Raw genomic sequence first — 21,206 nt, forward strand, 5'->3', positions numbered from 1 at the left:
TTCCTGGTGCTCAATCATACACAGAAAGACTCCCGTCTTCCTCACAGGAAGCCTCTCAACCTGAAGAGTCTCAGACAAAAGTGAATGTCACCTCTTGATACATCAAAGAGGAGCTAATGGAAACAGTTGTCTGTTAGACACCACCAGATATGTTCTCATAGGCCAAACCAAGCTTCTGAACTGCTCAGACCAGAAATTTCTCTCCCTCCCAGAATTCTCCAGAGATAGCTAAACAAAAATCCCCAAACATTTAATTTCTTGCATCTTTAGAACCTGTAACCTCAATCCTATAGAACAATCTTCCAAATGAATCCAGTCAAACTGGGTAAGTTGGCTGTTTGTGATTACTATAAGCATGATGTTTAGTACCATATGGCAGTGATTGGCACTTTCACTCCAAGTAGATTATTTGGGACAGATAAAATGTTTTCTATTAGGCCTTGAACATGAGTACCATTGAATTAGCTGGTCAGTTCTGTACTTGTAACATCTGCATGTTCCAGGATATAGAATAGATCTCCTTATTTGTGAGCTATATCACAGCATTATGCTTTTAGATACAAAAACTGTTCCAGCATGTGTTATGCTATTTTTTATTCAGGTAAGGAATGAAATTTTACCTAAGTAGCAGTCTGCAGGCAGGCCAATATGTAGTTATTGATAAGGTATTGGATGTAGATAAAGGTTCTCAAAATGGAAGTAGCTAGCTCACTCTGCAATAGTCCTATATAAATACCTAGAGTATTTCTACAGCATTCCTGGTGCATAAGGTTTTGCTAATTTCAGTGCTCTTTATAGATGCATTCTTTACAGGAGGACAGTTATTCTCTTGACGCATACTCTACCTTTCAACAACTAGGCACAATGAAGAGATTACTCTTTCAGATTATTTTTGTGAATTTTTAATTTAACATTTTAAATGATCTCAGAAGTGCCACTTTTCAATACACTTTGTTTAATATTTTGTTCAAGTTCCAGAAAGATGTTTTACATTTGGTTTGGACAGGAACAGTGTCCTGATCAAAAGCTAACATGAATTGGGGGTAGGCAACCTTTTTAGTCTTAAAAACTGGATTAAATTTTTGCTCATTAAACTACGAAGCAGGCCAATTTAATAAGAAAAAAAACAAGTAGCGTTAATAGTTTTCCATTTGCAATACAATGGATTACAGTAAAATTTTGTTTGTGCAATTCCTCATTGAGATTACAGAAATAAACAAACAATGTAAAGCCCAAAAGTGTCAGGTAGAAAAAACTAATTCGGGCCAAATGCAGCATGAGGTTAACCACCGCCATTTTTGGTATCAAGCTTTTCCAAGAATCAAAAAGTAATCACACATCACCTTTCAAATGCCACTGTCATGACAGTTAACTTTGATGTTCAGGATAGCCTTAAGTTACTATTTCCAGAGGCAAAAGATTAAGAGTAATCTAAACAAAAATAAAGAGCCAGTAATCAGAGGACTTGTACATCACAATGTTTACTAACAAGATGTCTGGCTTTTGTAACAGACATTTGGGTGACATTTACATAATACTGCATGTTCATATGTAGGAAAAAGGACTTTAATTCTCTCCAGTAGATGTGGGGGGGGATATAAAAAAAAAAAAAAAAAAACACTATACACCTCCGAGATTGGAACTGTTTTACACATACAATGTATACATGTATCAGGTGTTTAAAAGACCATATGCAAATATAATAGTCCAGTTTAGGCATGTTCTTCAGACAGCTTCTGAGCTTTAGCAATAACTTCTTCAATAGGACCAACCATGTAAAAAGCCTGTTCTGGTAGATGGTCATATTCACCTACAATGACACAATTTGAATAGGACAGTTGTTGAACGACTGTGAGGTAGTAGATTCCCAAATTTACTGTGAGTTTTTTAAAAGTGCAAGTGTTTACAAGATCCAATATGTTTTCTACACTTGTAAGAGGTGTTCAGCTTTGTTTCACTTTAAAAATTAGCTGTTATTTGCAACTCAAGCATTAACATTGTGGTAATGCACAGAAAGCAAACAAAAGTGAACACAGTATTTTTATGGGCCAGATTAAGTGATATGTAAACAGCACAGCAGCAAAAAGTTTCTTAAATAAATAAAATACACTGAAGTATCTTACCATTGGTCATCAAGGTCATCCTTAATATACAAAAAAGTAAGCTGTTAGAAGCCACCCAGCAACATACCTACTCCTCCACCAGATATTCACACCTACTTTTATCACAAACATACACATCACAACCTTAACTCTGCCCCCTTTCTGCACACCTCTTTTTCCAATGGTTCTCCCCCTCTCCAACACTAGTAATTCATGTTTGGTGTAGCAGTTGGTTGTGTTGTGAGAGGACAGTTTGGTAAAGGGGTGTTTGCAGAAGGGCAATTAAGGGGGTGATTGAAGGGTAACATCCCTAAAAGGATAGAGATAAGGTTGCAGCACATGGTTTGCTACTTATTATAGTGGCAGTAACAGTAAGGTGTATGCCCAAGAGTGCGGGAATAGAGGGCTTTTGTGGATTTGTCTCAAGTATGCTGTTATAAAGAACCCTATCCGCTTCCAAACAAGTTTTGTTTTTATTTCCTAGGTTTTTTAAATGCTTAAATGGGGGTGTAAATGGGCCTGTATAGAGCTGGGAAGGCAGCTGCCGTCAGTAAAGATTTTATCCATCAACAGCTGGAAAGGGAAACCCTTATCCTACAACAGATCTGACAGAAAAGGATAGCTCCTAGATAAGATTTTATTTACACTCAGCCACTGCATGCATGCTGCCCCTTTAATCAGGCTTGCATAAATTTTTAGCCATTATACATCTCATAACTACGAGCCATCATCCAACCACCTCCCAACCAAGTTCTATATTTGACAGTTCAATGAATATTGTTCAATAACGACTAGTAGGATTGCCAAGGAAAAGTTTTCCAGCCCAGATTTCAAAGACTTCCTATTAAACTTATGAAGGAAAAAAAAAAACAAATGGACAGTATACATAGCAAATTCAAAGGGCATAAAACCCTGAATCCCTCCCTCCTCCACTGAGTGACTGGCCATTTATGCCTTATTTTACAATACAACCTTAAGGAATCACTAGCACTCTGTGCTAGAAAGCTGTACTACTACAACTTCCCACAACACTGATTGGCTATGTGGTCACTGGTGCAAGTAGCACTTTTAGGGTCAGTAATTACTCTAGTGAAATTGAGAACCTCTGCCCTAGATGATTTCCAAACTGTGGTCTGCAGACCACCAGTGGTCTGCGAGCTCCATTCAGGTGATCTGCGGATAGTTCCCTCCAGGGTGCGTGCCTGGGCAGCCGCACACAAGAGAATGAAGGGCCACCCACCTAATAAGTGGAGCCGTGCAGGTGTGGCTCCACTAATTAGGTGCCTGGACCCTAGAGAAGATGCACACGTAAGGTGAGGTGGTGGCCTTGGGGATAATAGTGGGTGGGGGGAATTTGGGACACGCAGGGCTGCTACAGCCAGAGAGAAAGAGGCGACTTTCCCCAGCTCAAGGGCTGCTGGGGACAGACCACCCTCCTTCCCATCCCGGGGACTGCCACAGCAGGGAAAAGAGGGCACATCCATCGTATTAGAAAGGTAAGATTACTGATAGTAAAATGTGAGTTGTGTGCTTTTATTTGTAAAAGAAAAAAAGGTTTAAGATTTTTTTTTTTAAATCTAGCGCTTTACAATAGTTAGGTAATGGTACAAACAACAGTTGGAAAGATCATTAAGTGGTCCGCAGAGACCCGCAGCAATTTTCAAATGGTCTGTGGAAAAAAAAGTTTGAGAATCACTGATCTAGGGTAATATACTTTTAAGTGGTGGGTTTGTAGGACACCTTTCCCTCTAATTTTGTTAGCAACAATATAAAGCCACATTTCAAACAGCATAGTTTAGATTTTAGAATACTGTCCAGTTCTAAGGGTTAAGAGGAAGGAGACTGGTCCCAAAGCTACTAAGAAGAGGAACTGAACTACTGAAGTGTCCTGCCCATCCTTATCTGACAAACACTAAATCCTGCTCCTTTGTCTTCCTACCTCTCCCTGGATCATGCAGCAGGGACTAGCAAGTGGCACAGTGCCTGGAGTCACGATAAAGGCATATGCAGAGGATCAGTGAAGAGGGTACCCAGGCAATGACTCTCAGAAACAGCTTGTGGTGGTGCAAACGGGGGCCAGGGAGGTTCAGTACTTCTGACAATGGAGTGAAAGGGGAAGAAATCTGGGAGCCAAGTTGGATTTCAATCCCTTTCTGTTTTATAAAGCTGTTCTTGAGAACTAAATGTTTAAACATTAGACTTTGCACATCATGCTCCACACTGGCATGGCTGAATCATTGCCTAGTGCTCCACCCATCCATTTCCATATCCACCTGTTCTCCCCACATCTTATACTTAGACTGTAAGCTCTTGGGGGAGGGAACCTTCTTTATGTTTGTACAGTGCTCAGCACAATAAGGCTGTGGCCCTTAGGCCCTACCCCAATACATATGTGAAACTAACACCCCTATTTTACTAAAGCAGTAATGTTTAGTGATGCATTCAAGCATAAGGTGGTCTGCAGAAGTGAGAGTCAAACATTAAAGGAAACTGACAGCCTCCAGAATACAGCTCTGAAACTGGGGGAAGTCAGCCAAGTGAAAATATATTAGTTTACCAGATAAAATGCTCTTGAATCCCTTGATTGTTTCCTTCAAAGGCACCAATTTTCCAGCATGGCCAGTGAAGACTTCAGCAACCTGGAAAGGCTGAGACAAAAACCTCTGGATTTTTCTAGCCCGGCCTACAATTAGTTTGTCTTCCTCAGACAATTCGTCCATCCCCAAAATAGCAATAATATCTTGAAGGGATTTGTAATCCTAGTATGGAGAAAGAAAACAACTCAAATTAAATAATCTCGTGATACAATGTGTAGATACATTAATACTGCAACATATTCAAAAGACCAGATATCAAAGTTGAATTTCACTTAACACTCAGTTTGAATTAAATTCATTGGGGGGGGGGGGGAGGAGAATGTAATTAACAAGATACCTGAAGAATCTTCTGTACACCACGAGCCACATCATAATGCTCTCGGCCAACAATGTTAGGGTCCATGATACGTGAAGTAGAATCCAGAGGGTCCACTGCTGGATAGATACCCAGTTCAGCAATGGCACGGGATAATACTGTAGTAGCATCTAAATGTGCAAAAGTAGTAGCTGGAGCAGGATCAGTCAAGTCATCAGCTGGTACGTAGATAGCCTGAAATAAGCCATTTTCAAAATCAATATACAAGACCGTAGTAAAAAAAAAAAAAACAAAAAAAAAAAACCACACAACTAATACTTGTTAAGCCTCATAATATACCTACTATTAACTGCCACCTTTATTTTCTACTCATGAAGCTAAGCAGTGAACCCTTTACTGATGATATAAAGACACCTGTTTAACACCATACCTGTACTGATGTAATTGATCCCTTTTTAGTAGTAGTTATTCTTTCCTGCATTGTTCCCATGTCAGTAGCCAATGTTGGCTGATACCCTACTGCAGAGGGGATACGACCCAGCAGTGCAGACACCTGAACATCAAAAAAGAGAAGATAATGTAGCAAGTTAAAGAACTCTTGTAGTTCATTTTCTCAGATACATCAAAGGTTCTTAAACTGCGCCGTTTAAAGTGTTTGTAAGCATACGGGGCACAATGCTAAGTGGAGTGGGAAGACTGTCAACAGTTATCAGGTCTGCTCTAAGCCTTTACACTCAGCAACCAAATGGAAAGAGTGGAGACAATCAGGATGGTACCCCATTTCATTCTTCTAGTCTTCTTGTCTCAGCAAGAAGGAAAGTTGGAATTGTCTTCTTTCACTTCAGCAGTCAGGTTTATTGTTTCTTGGCTACAGATGACAATCCAGGAGCACAGTGTGCATTCACAAGAGCAGAGCAGGAAAGAGGAAGTAGGGAGAGAGAGGGTATGATCAAAAGTTGGTGAATTTTGGAGGCACAAGAGCCAGAGAGATATTATATAGGATTAGGGGAAGACAGAAGAGAACTATGTGCCCACAAAGAAAATAAAAGAAAGATAGCAAGGGTGACATAAGGATACATCTCCTTTTCTTTACACTTCCTTCAAACACGCAAAGGGCCAGCCATTCTGGGCATTAGACACCGACATCCCTACCCCTTAGCAGGGTTGTTGCAATTTTCCCTAACCTGAGGAGATCTACTTAAAAAAAAAACACAACACCCCCCAAGAACCCCCAAGGTTTACGAGAAACATACTACATACAATATGGATTCACTTTATGAGCATATTTATTCTGTGAACAGAAAGGCATAGGTAGTGCAAAATTAAAAGCTTGTAGTCCAGCATGCAGAATAAAGAGTGTGCATCATACTGTTACACTTACAATGCTTTTGTATCTACTTTTAGATATATACTTGACTTATTTAGCTAATTTTCCTAAGTCACTCAAGTAGTTTGAATAGAGCTTGGAAGTGAGACCCAGTAAAGCCAGCTGGAGCTTCTACACCTCCCAATAAAAAATTAGACCAGTTAAGGAAGGATGCAACCCACCTGCAGTAGAACTAGGGCCTTCAGAAGCAGAGGCTTGCTCCAGGGGCACCATTTCATTTCTTGTCTACCCAGGAGCAACAAGATCACCGAACTGCATACACCTTTCACTACTCCAGCCATTAAGCACTGCCACAACGGGACCAGCTGAGTGCCTATGTTGAGTAGAGGATCTATTCCTTCTTCAGTTTCTCCCCTACCAAACACAACACCCTCCCCACCAGCAGTTCACCCAGTCATATACTGAACTGGAGCCAGAGCAATGGTGCTGTCAGGGCAGCCTATAATTGCCCCACCTCCAGAAGCCATGCTACTCACCAGCACTAAGCCATGTTTTGATCTTCCCATTTTGGGTTTTAACAGAAATTTGTCACCACTTTGCCACCCCTTCTCCAACTCCCCCCCCTTACTCAGACCCTCAATTGCTCTCTTAATTGCTTCTATAGTATGTCCTCCAAGCTTTTCAGCAAGGTCTTATTACTAGCAAACCAAAAATACAAAAGTTGCAATTTCCAAGAAAGAAGGGGCCTTGCAGGAAGAAAAGCTTCTAGAAAAAAAACTGAACTCAAGGGGGGGGGGGGGGGGGGGGAAAAAAAAAAAAAAAGAAAAAAAAAACTTAGGTTGAGGGGGTTTTGTATTATTTTAAATTAATAAAGGTAAACCCTGGGATGTGAAGGTTGGGCACATGTTTATGTCTTTATTCTGTTTAAGTCAAGGTAAGAACTACACCAGCTTACAGTTACTCTGTAGATATTGCTACGCCCACTCTAAAGCTGGCTTGGGACTGGATCCTATGCTTCTGAAGAGCAATTTAATTGTTTGACTTTGGAATATACCAAGTGGCCCACACCTGAAGGAAGTCAGAGGGAGGATACACCTAAAGGCTTTATTCTTCCCCTTGAAAATTTTAGGGTTTGTACATAATTAAGAAGATATCTAGGCCACTTTTTCCCAAGACTTCACTGGCATATACAAATATCCAGAGTTCCCGCCTCTCAAGCAAGAGACTGAATTTTTGCTTAAAATTGGTGTTGGATAGGTTTTCATAATTCTTTTTGGGGGCAAGGAGTACAATAAGAGGTTCAAGTTTCAGAGCTCTAAGAGTAGTTTTTAGATTCTCAGGTAAGTATAATAAAAAGTTCCATTACAATGAGTACTAACCTCTGAACCAGCCTGGGTAAATCTGAAAATATTGTCTATAAATAGAAGTACATCCTGTCCTTCTTGATCACGGAAATATTCAGCAACTGTCAAACCAGTCAGGGCTACTCTGGCACGGGCACCTGGAGGCTCATTCATTTGACCATACACAAGTGCAACCTGGAATTCATTACAGAAATAAAGTTAGGCTACTACATTTTCTACAGATAATCAACACTATATAATGAGATTATTATATTCAACACCCACATGCCTTGGACCAATTGTGGAGGCAAAGTCCAAGGACCATATGACAATGGCACATGTGTTGTGTAATTTTTTTTTTTAAAGTAACAAAAGACCTTTATTAATGTAAGTATTTTTTCCCTAAAAGTATGAACACTAAATGAAGCTTTACAGACTGAACTTTCACCCTGATCTAATAAGTTAGTACGCCACTAAAGCAGCAAGGGGGATTGATTGAAGGTCCACTATTAGAATCTGCAGACCTTCCTAACGGGAAGAACATGAAAATTAGCATGTATATACAAGTCAAATTGCCACATCTCACATACAAAGTGTTTTTTTCTTGGAAAAATTGTATTAAAATAGTATGTTGCCAAACAATCCACTATAATGTACAACAAACAATGGTGTGTGTGTTTTGTTTTGCTTTGATACTCACACCCTTTGAAAGTTACCTTGGAAGTGGCATCCTTCAGGTTGATGACACCAGATTCAATCATTTCATTATACAAGTCATTACCCTCTCGTGTACGCTCCCCTACACCAGCGAAGACAGAGTAGCCACCATGGGCTTTAGCAACATTGTTAATAAGCTCCATAATTAGTACAGTTTTTCCTACACCAGCACCACCAAAGAGCCCTGAAACAACAATTTTTGTCAATACAGTTGAGTTTTCAGTTTGAGATCATTATCAATGAATGTGATTACATCCAGCTACAATACTTCACTATTATCCCTCAAAATGCCTGTTACCAGTGTAGGAATATTAAGCTAACTCTAGAACAAAACAAACCAATCTAAAATTTGCTGCTGTTAACAGCATCCATTTTCAACAGCAAATTTGTTTAATCTTCCTCACTAGAACACTTTCTAGTAAGCACACAGATTTAGGAAACTGAATAAGACTAAAATTTTGAAGTTCATATAAAGCAAACTTGCAACTGCATACTTTTTAAGTCTTCTTCAAATTGAAGTACAGAATGTTTTATGTACAGTACTTGTTGCAAAAATTTACAGTATATCTATTTGCTTCAGAAGAAAAACTTACCAATTTTACCTCCTTTGGCATATGGAGCCAATAAATCTACAACCTTAATACCAGTCACAAGGATTTCTTGCTCAACGCTCATATCATGGAATTCAGGAGCTTCAGCATGAATAGATGCAAACCTGTAAAGAAGATCTTTAACTATTTTACATATTTTTGTCTTTACTATCAAAGTTTCAAGAAAAATTTGTTTTTAGAGATACCACCACTGAATAAGGTGGTTATATTAGTGGTCCCTAGCCAGAAATCAAGTTTACATCTAGGTAAAGTTTAGAAGACATGCCATCAGTTAAAATTACAAATTAGAAGTGTGTAATTCAAAAACAGTACTGGATATACCAATTATGACACAGAGACCCCTTGGCAAAGGATCCCGTTCTTTGCAAACAGCTTACTCCAGAATTGACAAATTCACTAAATCAAACACACATTTTGCAGGTTATTTATCCATAAAGAGTAATATATCTAAGAAAGCTCATAATCTGTCAAGATTCATAATTGTTGTGAGAGGTATGTACAGGTAATATTAAGGAATAATGTATTTATACTGAAAGTATGCTTTATAGACTTGTAATAGAAATTAGTCACCAGGAGATAATGTGTCTTGGTGATGGCCCATTCAGGCAAGGAGAATTTGCCATGCTGCCCTCTTTAGCAAGTGATGCAATGCAAGATTCAACTGTTCAACCTTGCGCAATACTAAGGTTTTCAATGAAAACCATCAGAAGCAATGACAAAAATCAAAACAACGTCAAGGTACAAAAGAAACTTGATAGACAGGGTGAATCCCTATCTTGTAAATAGAAAAGGCAATACAACACAGATGCCAGAAAAGGACTATCACCATTCACTAAAGAAACCCTTTGTGGAGCAGGGGGGTTTTCATGAACATTTGGATCCTGGTTCTTGTGAAGCCAGCCCTCTGCAACAGACTGAACTTTGGAGTTGGGGAAAAATCTATGTTATAACAGAGGAAAAGTAACTACCGGTATTGATAAGCATATACCTAGGCTCACGTTTTATTATTTTGTTTTGCATTGCAGCCATCTGTTTCTGCTACACACTCTTGTATCTAGAGAAATCTTTACTCTGTCTTAAAAAAACAAACACTGATTTTATTTTATCCTAAGTGCTGTGTGGTTTACAGTAAAACTGGTAAACTGGGTTGGGTGCAAAGGATCTGGAATTTTTGTGAGTAGCCAATGTCCCAAGCTGGATATCACAAGGAAATGATTCAAAGGAACTCAGGGATTTGGGGTGCACCTAGAGTTAATCTGCAAGGCAAATTTAGGGCTGGCATAGCCCAAAGGGGAGTGCTTGAGCAGATGAAAGGCTGGTGGAGTCAACACCCAGCTACCACAAGACAGGACTCCCTCTCACTGGAGACAGGGGGGTAAAACAAGGGGATTCACAGTCCTGGGTTCCTCGAGAACCATCAGAGCAATATACTGACCTTTTAAGATACTTCTGAAAAGTCCACTGTTCTGGTCTCAGAAAAATGATACTGTTTACTAATACTCTGATGGGTTTTTGCATTAACCATTCACAAGGAGGTCACACCAGTTTTGCGAACACTGCAGGACATAATCTCAAATGATCTCAGTTTAAGTACTGATTTATCACAATTAAAATTCCCTTCCTCATCTTTACTGGGCATACGCTGCTTCACCTTTGCAGTTGCAAAGGACATTGCCTGCAGCACAACCAGTGTGATTAGGAAAGCTGGTGCAGTCTTTTATTAGCTGCAGAACCCAGCTCCCCACATGCAGCCGAGCCTGTTGATCCTCCATTGCATAGATCCACTAGCCATTCTCCCCATGCATGAAGGAAACAACTACAGGAGGCATGGAGACGGACTGGCCATTGCTGCTGCCACCCCTGCATCCTGGGCCCATGAGGGAGGGGAAATCCCTTCTCCTACTCCAGTTATTGGGGAATTCCCCAGACTTAAGTGGAGTTACTTGAGCTGTAGACTGTGCTCTAAATTCTGTCCCCAGTAAGTGTTGAAGGAAGCACAGCTACAAGTTTCCAGGTTTATTTTCTGTTTGCTTGGGAGTGACAGAAAGATTATCTTCCCCTCCACACTCAAGCTGGCAAATACCTGTAATATTTGGGGGACCTCACTGGGGGGTTACAAGTCCAATTTCTTTTGTTGGCAGGATGCTGGGACTTTGCTTGTAGTACTCAATTTACTACTATTTAGTACTGTAGACTAGTATTTCTTCAATTGTTTGGGTAATTATTAATGCAGTATCTTATAGTTAAATGTCAACATCCCTGTGAGATGAAGGAATATCATCCCCATTTTACAGATGGAAACGGAGGTACAGAGAGATGAAGTCAGAAGTGTCCACTAACTTTGGGTGTCTAATTTGAAACATATAGGACCCAATTTTTCCAAAGCACTTAGCATTATATAGCACTTATGTTCAAGGCACAGTTCCCTTGATTTTAAATTCAACTGAGTGTGCTCACCACTTCTGCAAGTCAGACCTCAAGATCCAATGTCAGGCACGCAGAAAATAAAGAATTAGTGACCATTTGTGAAAAGATTTGTGACTAGTATCACACAGAAACTCTGTGGCAGAGGTAGGGATAGAATCCAAATCTCCAGGGCAGCATTAAACTGCCTTAGCCATCAGATCATCCTTTCCTCTCTCTCACTGCACACTTCTGCAACAACTGAAGCAGGACATCCTGCAGACTGGTGTCTCACTACACAACTTTGATTCATCCCCTGAGTAGGTCCACCTGTACAATGAATGAGGCAGGGGGTCTGTGGAAAAAAATAGTACAGTACAACCTCAGAGTTACAAAAAACCTCCATTCCCAAGGTGTTCATAATTCTAATGTTCGTAACTCTGAACAAAACATTAAGGTTGCTCTTTCAAAACTTAACTGAACCTTTGACTTAATACAGCTTTGAAACTTTACTCTGCAGAAGAAAAATGCTGCTTTCCCTTTATGTTTTTTGGTAGTTTACATTTAACACAGTACTGTACTTGCTTTTTTTCGGTCTCTGCTGCTGCCTGATTGCATACCTCTGGTTCCAAATGAGGTGTGTGGTTGACTGGTCAGTTTGTAACTCTGACGTTCTACTGTATGTGGTGATGTAACTAAAGACTATCATAACGCATCTGTACAAGGACATGTGCGAAGATAACCGTACTTCTAGCATTTCCCAACTTTTGAGTCCTTACCTTGCAATTTTCATAATGTTAATTTGATGTAGTTTTTTTTAATTTAATATCAGTATAGCTTATTCTCCTTCCCATACAGAACTGGTAAACTGCATCCACACTAGGGAGGTCGAACTGCATTAACTATACTTGTATAATAAATGTGGTACAACTTTTATGTTTAGACAAGCCTTTAGATTCATGCACCCTCACCACTTCTTTAATGGGTACCTTCAGAACAATATACTAGTAACAGCAATTTCTTCTCTAAATCAACTAAGTTTAAAAAAATACTCACTGTTTCGTTGCAAGAGGCCCTCTTTCATCAATTGGCTCACCAATTACATTCATGATCCTTCCCAGTGTTTCTGGCCCAACTGGAATTTTTATGGGCGCACCTGTGTCCAGAACTCTCTGTCCGCGGGTTAAGCCTTCAGTGCCATCCATGGCAATTGTTCGAACAGTACTTCCACCTACATGTATAAAATCTAAGTTTGCTCTTTGAGCAGAGAAAGTTCACCTTATTGCAGGAGAGCTTCAGAACTTTTAAAGTAGTTACATTTAGAGGTTTCAGAACTGACAGTCAAGTTATGTGGTACAACTGGACACTTCTTCATGCCTCAGCCAACTGAGGTAAAACTTAGTTTTTCTGACTTCAGGCTGGCTTGCCAAAAATCAATTATAAGACTCCTACATTGGCAAATCAAGTTTAAATAGAAGCGCCATAGAACATCTTAAGTTATAGTAATATTTTAAAACAGTACTCTACATAACGACATAGTCTTCATTATATTCATACTTAACTATCCAGAGTTACAGAGTATTCTAAGCTTGTTTTAGAGATTGATTTATTTTTTAAATACACAATGAACGTAAGATTTTTTTTCCCCTGGAATGACAGTTAATTATCTGCAGAACTCACTGCTCACCATATATTGTGCTCCAGAATCTTAACTTATATTTTGAATTACATTAAATGACAACCATAAGGGCTAGCTAGACAAGTTAAGACTGAAAACATGAACTCAGTGTAAACTGTTGAAATCTTGTCCTAAGTTTCAGATAACATGAAACAGTGTTAGGGAGAGCTGTCTTGCCCAACCATGTCAATCACAGACCAAGAGACCATAGGCAGCAAGTTATATCAGCCAGTGGTACCCATGCTCCACCAATGTTCAGAGCACAGGTTCCCAGCTCCACCAAGGTTCGGGCCCTGCCCGCCACCCCCACGGACCTCCCCCGGAGCGTCACTGCACCCTGGGCAGTGGCTGGCTGCCACTCCCTGTGCTGCATTCCCTCACCAGCCGCTGGCTGGTTCCTTTCACACTGTGCCCACCAGCACCGCTCCACTGCTCAGACTACAAGGGAGTGGGGCGGGCTGAGGTGGCTGCTGCTGCTGCAGTCTGCAGAGGGAGGATGCACACCTGATGTGATGGCAGCCATCCCCCTGGGCCATGACCCTTCACCAGTCAGGCCAGGAGGTGACGGGGCGCATCCTCCTCCCCCCAGCGCTGGGCAGCACGCACACAGCGCTGCAGGGGGCCAGCAGAGAGGGGCCCTAGGAGCACATGCAGTGTGATGCGGAGTGAGTGTGCTGCCAGCAGCAGGCCCACCGATGGCAATTCTGGGCCCCAGGGCAGATCAATGGGCCTCCTGCCCCCCCCCCCCCCCCCCCACCACACACACACACACCTGTAGAAGCCCCAAGAGTCCCCCTCAGCCCCCTCCCCTGCCAGAGGAGCCCCGGGCCAGCCACAGCCCCGTCCCACACCTACCCGGAGGAGCCCCAAAGCAGCTGCGCCGACCCAACCTGCTCTGGGGAAAAGCCACAGCACCTCTTGATTCAAAGACACTTTTGATATGCCCCATGCAGGTTCCAGGGTGGCTGAGGCAACAGTATTTGCTAGTCTGCTGCCTCAGCCGCCCCGGAACCTGCATGGGACATATCAAAAGCATCTTTGAATCAACAGATGCTTTTCCCCATAGCAGGCAGAGCTACTGTGGCAGCGGCTAGGGCCCCCAGGCCCTTTTAAATTGCCCAGGCCCCTAGGCAATTGCCCCCTTTACACCCACCCCCGGTCGGCAGGCCTGGCCGATGTGGAAAGGGCTGGGAGGAGTCCTCCTCTGGCCCCAGCCCCGGCAGCCTGCCTGCACCCCAAACTCATCCCCAGCCCCAACCCAGAGCCCACACCCCCAGCCATAGCCCTCCCCCCACCCCGCAACCTAACTCTCTGCCCCAGCCCTGAGCCCCCTCCTGTACCCCTCACCCCCAACCCCACCCCAGAGCCCTCATCCCCCCACCCCACATTGTGCAATATAGGGAAACTGTTAAACGCTTACTGTTTCCAGTTCATTATTTATATATTTTTAAATATATATATCTGCTTATAAGGCAGGTATCAGGGGGTGAGACTTGGACCCATTCTGGGCACCACCAAAAATTATACAAACCTGGCACCCATGCAAAAGACTCTGTAATTCTGTGGCATCTTGGGGAAGTAGTAGATGCAATGAATTCACGTTATTTGCAGCGAGGTGCCTGATACAGTTTCCTCTCTCTCTTGCTCTCCAGCTTTCCCCACAAGAGGGCGTTAGCTGGATTACAGTGTACAATCCCTGCAGCATTCCTTGGACCTGGAAAGCATGGGTTCACTGAGCCAGAACTGGAGCCCAGCTTGCTGCCAGGGAGTATGGGGGAGCTAGAGTGTAGGCTGGGCAGCTGAGATGTCTGAAAAACAATGTACCAGTGAGGAGCTGACACCAGTTACAAATTCCTCCCTTTCCTGGCACACAAGAGGATGGGAAGAATAGGAGATTCTGAGACAAACATCCAGAACAACATTACAGGAACAGAATCTCAGAGCTGGGCTACCTGGAGCATATAGAAATAAAATCCTCAAATAGATACTGGTGTCTATTTTCAGAGAGGACAGGGAAAGAAATTAAGGATATTTCATGGAGATTAATTACATTAACTATGTAGCAGAATATAGGAGTACTTGCAGCAAAGTTTTGTCCCTTTTTGCCAAGCAAAGCGAGGTCTTACACTCAACTTTATAGCATCTGTCTGTCATGTGGTAACTTTAGAACACCACATCCGATCAATTCCAAAATTTCAGGGAATGTTCTAGGCATAAATGGGCAAAAACCTATTTATTTTGGTGAAAAAAATCAGAAAACCTGAAGGCCCCAGGGAGCCCCTTGAATCTAGTTTGAAACTCCTGGGTCTGCTACCACCTCTGCAGTTGCCTACAGATCAAAACTGGTTGATGGCAGCCATTAACAACTCCCCACACAACAATACCTCCTCCCCCCATCCCTCCCCCTGAATATCACCTCTCTCCATGGTTCCAAAACAGAGTTCCTGGCATAGGGGACAAACTGTATGAAAAGGACAGTGCCCCGACACTTAGGCCTTAGCTACACTGGCAATTCACAGCGCTGCACTTGCTGCGCTCAGGGGTGTGGGGAAAAAGAAAAAAAAAAAAAACCCACACACCCCGAGAGCAGCGCTGTAAAGCGCCAGTATAATCAGCGCCTGCAGCACTGCACGCTCCCTCGCAGCGCTGCAAGCTATTCCCCTCAGAGAGGTGGAGTACTTGCAGCGCTGCGAGAGAGGTCTCGCAGCGCTGGCAGCGCGACTACACTTGCGCTTCACAGCGCTGCCGCGGCAGCGCTGTGAATCCGCGAGCGTAGCCAAGGCCAGAGAAAGAGAATGGAGCACTCTAGTACTGGGAAAGGGACATGAAAGAGAGCACACAGAGCCCCTGACACTGTGGGGAAGGGACAGTTGCAATGAGTCCCAGAAATACAGGAAGATGGAAGGGTGACATACAGGAAGCTTTTTGGGGAGAATAAAAAGAGATGCAAGGAGCTTAGCCTACAGAAGAAACCAAGCATGTAACCCTCCAGTACAGGGGTGGGGAAACTTTTTGGCCTAAGGGGCACATCTGTGTGGGGAAACTGTATGCAGGGCCATGAATGTAGGGCTCGGGCAGAGAGTGCAGGGTGCGGAAGGGGGTCAGGGCAAGGTGTTAAGGTGCAGGGGGGGTGTGGGGTGCAGCAGGGGCCTCATGACAGGGAGTGCAGAGTGCAGGAGGGAGGCACGGGGTTGGGGTGCAGGAGGAGTGCAGCAGGAGGCAGGGGGCTAGGGTGTGGGGTGCAAGAGGGGTTCAGGCTCCAGTCCGGCACCACTTACCTCAAGTGGCTCCAGGGTGGCAGCGATGCGCAGCGGGGCTTGGCAGGCTCCCTGCCTGCCCTGACCCCGTGCCGCTCCCGGAACTGACCAGCATATCCGGCAGTGGCTCCTGGGGGTGGGGCAGGCGGTTCTGCCGCACGTTGCCCTCGCCTGCAGGTACCACCCCCAAAGCTCCCATTGGCCGTGGTTCCCTGTTGCCAGCCAATGGGAGCTGCAGGGGGGCGGTGCCTGCAGGTGAGGACAACACAGAGCCCTCTGCCTCCCCAGGGGCCGCAGGGACATGGTGCCAGCTGCTTCCGGGAGTGGCACGGGGACAGAGCAGGCAAGGAGCCTGCCTAAGCCCTGCTGCACCACAGGGCTGGCAATCTGACGGGTCATAGTTTGCCCTCCCCTGCGCTAGTATATAACCAAGACAATATACATCTTCAGTGGTCTATGTTGAACAGAAAACTTCAGAAATATTTTGAAGTCTTACACAATTTTTTTCCACTGTTACAACATCATACCAATATGGTTTCACAAGCCCTGAGAAAAGCTAAATCTACCTCTAGCTCTGGGGTGCGAAAGGAAGAAACTATCAAGTCACAGAAGCAACGTAGATTCCGAGTTGAGAGAACACTGGTATCCGCCTAGAACAGAAAGCGCCCTATCTGAATCCTCAGGAGTGTTTGGATACTGCTTTGCCATGGGACCAAAGTCATAGGGTCTTTATTTTACCTGCTCCTATTCTTTTAATGTTACTGAGGATATCAGTATAAACGAAAAAGCCATTTGGGTTTTAGCCAAAGGAAGGGTTCTCTTGAAAGGAGAATCATTGATCTGAGCCTTTGGAACCTATACCAGAATGGCAAGGAAAGTAAGAAAATTGACTGGCGGGACAAGGTCCACGTTAGAAGGCGGCTCTAAAAAGGTTAGTCTAGATCTGGATCTTGCCTCAAGGGTAATGAATGCCAGATCCTGATCATCCACATCTGGATTCCTAGAAGAGAATACTAATTTACATGGCATACATGGGGACCAGAGAGGTTTTAGTGGGGCATAGGCCTGGACAGAAGCAAAGTTCAAAACATTCCTAAGGGCCTTTTCTAGGTAGGTCTGAGAGAAGCCAAAGTGGCTTTGTCCTGTCAGGTCTGGGAAGTTGAGGCCCTAAGGAAAAGAAGAGGAAGCCTACTTGAAGAACCAAAATGGTGCAGATGAAAAAGCGCAGAACCAACACTAACAGAAAACATGTCTCTGCTGAAGCAGGATTTGGGGGAATGATAGGAGTACGCTACATCTAAAGTACACGGAGAATGCTTAAAGGAAGTACAACTATGCATGGTAGAAGGAACCTCAATAGTACAACGTGCAGTAGAACAAGGGTCTTAGATAGTAAGGAAATCTCTTCAGGACAGCTTTCAAACTACCCTGGAGTCAATAGTGGTAAAATGAAGCTAGAGAAAAGGAGAAAATAGCAGAACAATCGACAATTAGAGACAGACTTACCAAGGTGCTGAGCAACTTCCAACACCAATCTAGTTTCACGGTCTGACACTTCCAGGGCATTGAGAATTGGAGGAAGGTCTTCATCAAACTGGACATCAACAACAGCACCAATAATTGCAACAATACGCCCTGTTGCAGTACCAGATTTGGCAGACTCTGAAGTCTCAGCCACATAATTTCGCCCTAACAAAAAATAATTACCAAAATCAAAATTAGAGCAATTAGCCTATTAGTTGGAAACATGGCCCTCTTCATTTTATGTATTTTACTAAAGTAAACCAGATTTAAATTAAAGTACAAATAGGGTGACCAGACAGCAAGTGTGAAAAATCGGGACAGGAGGCAGGGAGGTGGGGGAGTGATAGAAGCCTATATAGGAAAAAGACCCCAAAGTCCCTATAAAATCCAGACATCTATCTGGTCACCTTAAGTACAAATGTTACATTTGTTAAAGACTCTAGGAACACAACATAAAAATGTAGCATTCTTCATAATAGAAACCTTTTAGAAGTAGGACTAAATTGATGTTTTACTATTGGAACTCAGGATTAAAGAAATAAAGTATGCTATTTTACCAGTAGATTACATCACAGGCAGGGAAACCACAAGTACACCCGATTCCTAATTACACATGCAAATCAACAGAAGCAAAGTTTAAAAATGGGTGAAGCATTCACCATCTTGCGGAGTGTGCGAGGGCCTCTGCATCAGTGATCAGAAGGCGCATCAAGTTCTAAAACAGCCCTGATAATAAGCGTATGGTTTCTTGCTCTAGAAACCACCAGTGATCTATCAGGTTCAGTATCTAGCCTCTGATAGTGGCCTTCTAATTAATACTTCCAGGGCTTTGGAGTTGTGCTCCAGCTCCAAGCAAAAACCTGCAGCTCCACTGCTCCGGAGCTGCTCCACACTCCAACTCCAGGCTCCGCTCCAAAGCCCTGAATACTTCAGAAGAAGAAAACCCTTTTGAGCACATTGAACCTAGCTAATTATCCAGTGCTCATTGGAAAGGGATTTTTTTTTTCTTTTCACCCATGTTGGACATCTTACAACCAGAAACATGAAAGCAAGCGCTGATCTGACAGACACAACACGTGGGTTCTGATCGTTTTAAGCCCAGAAATGGAGACTCAGAACAAGAGTGGGGGCAAGGGGAAGGAAGAGGACGATGTTAAGGTTAAAGGCCAATAGAAAGATGAAGGTGGGAAGGAAAAAAAATTCCATATCGCTTCAACTGAGCTGCTCAGCATGTTTTACACACTTCACCGAACGCCACCCTCACGCTGCCTAAGGAAGGGAAACATCAAGATGCCCATTGCAGCTCACAGGCTGGGACTGGGGGAGTCACGGGTGGAGCAGAGAACCCAGATCTCCTGCCTCCCTCCCAGCCCAGCCCCTTCAGCATCGCCCAGCCCCTCCCGCCCCGAGCAGCTTCAAGTGGGGCAGGCACCAAAAAGCCAGCAGAGCTGCGGAGCGCCCGCCGGGTGCACTCGGTGTGGGGTCCCCCTGGGCCCCGGGAGGTGAAGGGGCAGCAGGCTCAGAGCCAGGGGCAAAGCACAAGGAAGCAGGAGACTCGGGGACCAGCGAGGCCAGGCGGCGGTGGGCGCCTGGGACGGACGCAGCGGGAGGGCGCGACCTCCTGGGGCTGACACCTCCCTCCAGCCCTTCCCGGGCGCGGGACCCCCAGACTCACTGTGCGGAAGCACAGCGGAGGCGGCCGCTCCTCCTTCCAGGCAGCCACGCTCCGTGGCAAGGAGCTCCAGAGCCCGCAGGACCGCCACACCACCTAGCCTCGCCCGCCCTAACATGGCTACTCCAACAGTCCGCAGCGCCACCCGCCTCGCGCCTTTCTACTAGCAACGGCCGCGGCTGAGCCGCGCGCGCACGCGCCCCCTGGCGCTAACGGGGAGACGGCGCATGCGTAGTGGGAAAGTGTTCCATCGTATCCCAATGCGGCCGTCCTCCCCTCGTGTAAGGGTACGACGCCGGTAGAAACTACATTTCCCAGTATGCAATGCTCCCTCTGAGGCGTGTCCGTAGACTACAGGCTCCAGCATGCAACACTCCATCTTGACAGGGGCTCTTGCTGGAGCAACTTTACTCTGTTAAAAGAAATTTCCAGCGCACTGTACCTCCCTCCCTTCCCTCTGGCCTGCGTGCCCTCTGCTACGCTGTTAAATAGGGCCCAGGCTCGCTTTCAGGGATAATGCAATTGCAAAACATCATGATAGGTTGCCCTGTCTGTCATTGCCCATGAGGTGCTGCCCGTGTACCAGGCTGTTACCAGCAATTCCCAATCCTCTCCCTGGATGGTGCATAATCCCACAAAACAGAACACCCTTTCCCCGCCTCCTGCCCCGCGGCTCCGCCCCTGCCCTGCCCCTTCTCTGAGGCCCCGCCTCCTGCTCACTCCATTCCCCCTCCCTATGTCACTCGGTCTCCCCCACACACACTCACTTTCACCAGGCAGGGAGTTAGAGTGTGGGAGGGCAGAGTGGGGCCAGAAATGAAGGGTTCAGGGTGTGGGAGGGGACTCCGGGCTGAGGCAGGGGGTGCAGGAGGGGGTGAGGGCTCTGGCCAGGGGTGCAGGGTCATAGAATCATAGAATATCAGGGTTGGAAGGGACCTCAGGAGGTCATCTAGTCCAACCCCCTGCTCAAAGCACGACCCATTCCCAACTAAATCATCCCAGCCAGGGCTTTGTCAAGCCGGGCCTTAAAAACCTCCAAGGAAGGAGATTCCACCACCTCCCTAGGTAACGCATTCCAGTGCTTCACCACCCTCCTAGTGAAATAGTGTTTCCTAATATCCAACCTAGACCTCCCCCACTGCAACTTGAGACCATTGCTCCTTGTTCAGTCATCTGCCACCACTGAGAACAGCTGAGCTCCATCCTCTTTGGAACCCCCCTTCAGGTAGTTGAAAGCAGCTATCAAATCCCCCCTCATTCTTCTCTTCTGGAGACTAAACAATCCCAGTTCCCTCAGCCTCTCCTCATAAGTCATGTGCTCCAGACCCCTAATCATTTTTGTTGCCCTCCGCTGGACTCTTTCCAATTTTTCCACATCCTTCTTGTAGTGTGGGGCCCAAAACTGGACACAGTACTCCAGATGAGGCCTCACCAATGTCGAATAAAGGGGAATGATCACGTTCCTCGATCTGCTGGCAATGCCCCTACTTGTACAGCCCAAAATGCCGTTAGCCTTCTTGGCAACAAGAGCACACTGTTGACTCATATCCAGTTTCTTGTCCACTGTGACCCCTAAGTCCTTTTCTGCACAACTGCTACCTAGCCATTCGGTCCCTAGTCTGTAGCAGTGCTTAAGATTCTTCCGTCCTAAGTGCAGGA

At 44.6% G+C, this 21,206-nt stretch overlaps 1 protein-coding gene across 1 annotated transcript; it reads right to left on the bottom strand.

The window, feature by feature from the left end:
• Positions 1–1,599: 1,599 nt before the first annotated feature.
• ATP5F1B (ATP synthase F1 subunit beta) lies at positions 1,600–19,699 on the bottom strand. The gene is made up of 10 exons (XM_034786432.1): positions 19,551–19,699; positions 17,858–18,040; positions 12,473–12,647; positions 8,996–9,117; positions 8,402–8,586; positions 7,722–7,880; positions 5,446–5,568; positions 5,037–5,249; positions 4,660–4,861; positions 1,600–1,810 (listed from the first exon to the last, which is right to left on the bottom strand). Exons 1-10 carry the CDS (start codon positions 19,663–19,665, stop codon positions 1,713–1,715), a joined length of 1,575 nt encoding a protein of 524 aa, XP_034642323.1. The 5' UTR covers positions 19,666–19,699; the 3' UTR covers positions 1,600–1,712.
• Positions 19,700–21,206: the final 1,507 nt, after the last annotated feature.

The sequence above is a fragment of the Trachemys scripta genome, chromosome 11 (assembly GCF_013100865.1).
Source record: "Trachemys scripta elegans isolate TJP31775 chromosome 11, CAS_Tse_1.0, whole genome shotgun sequence".
Taxonomy (NCBI): Eukaryota; Metazoa; Chordata; order Testudines; family Emydidae; genus Trachemys; species Trachemys scripta.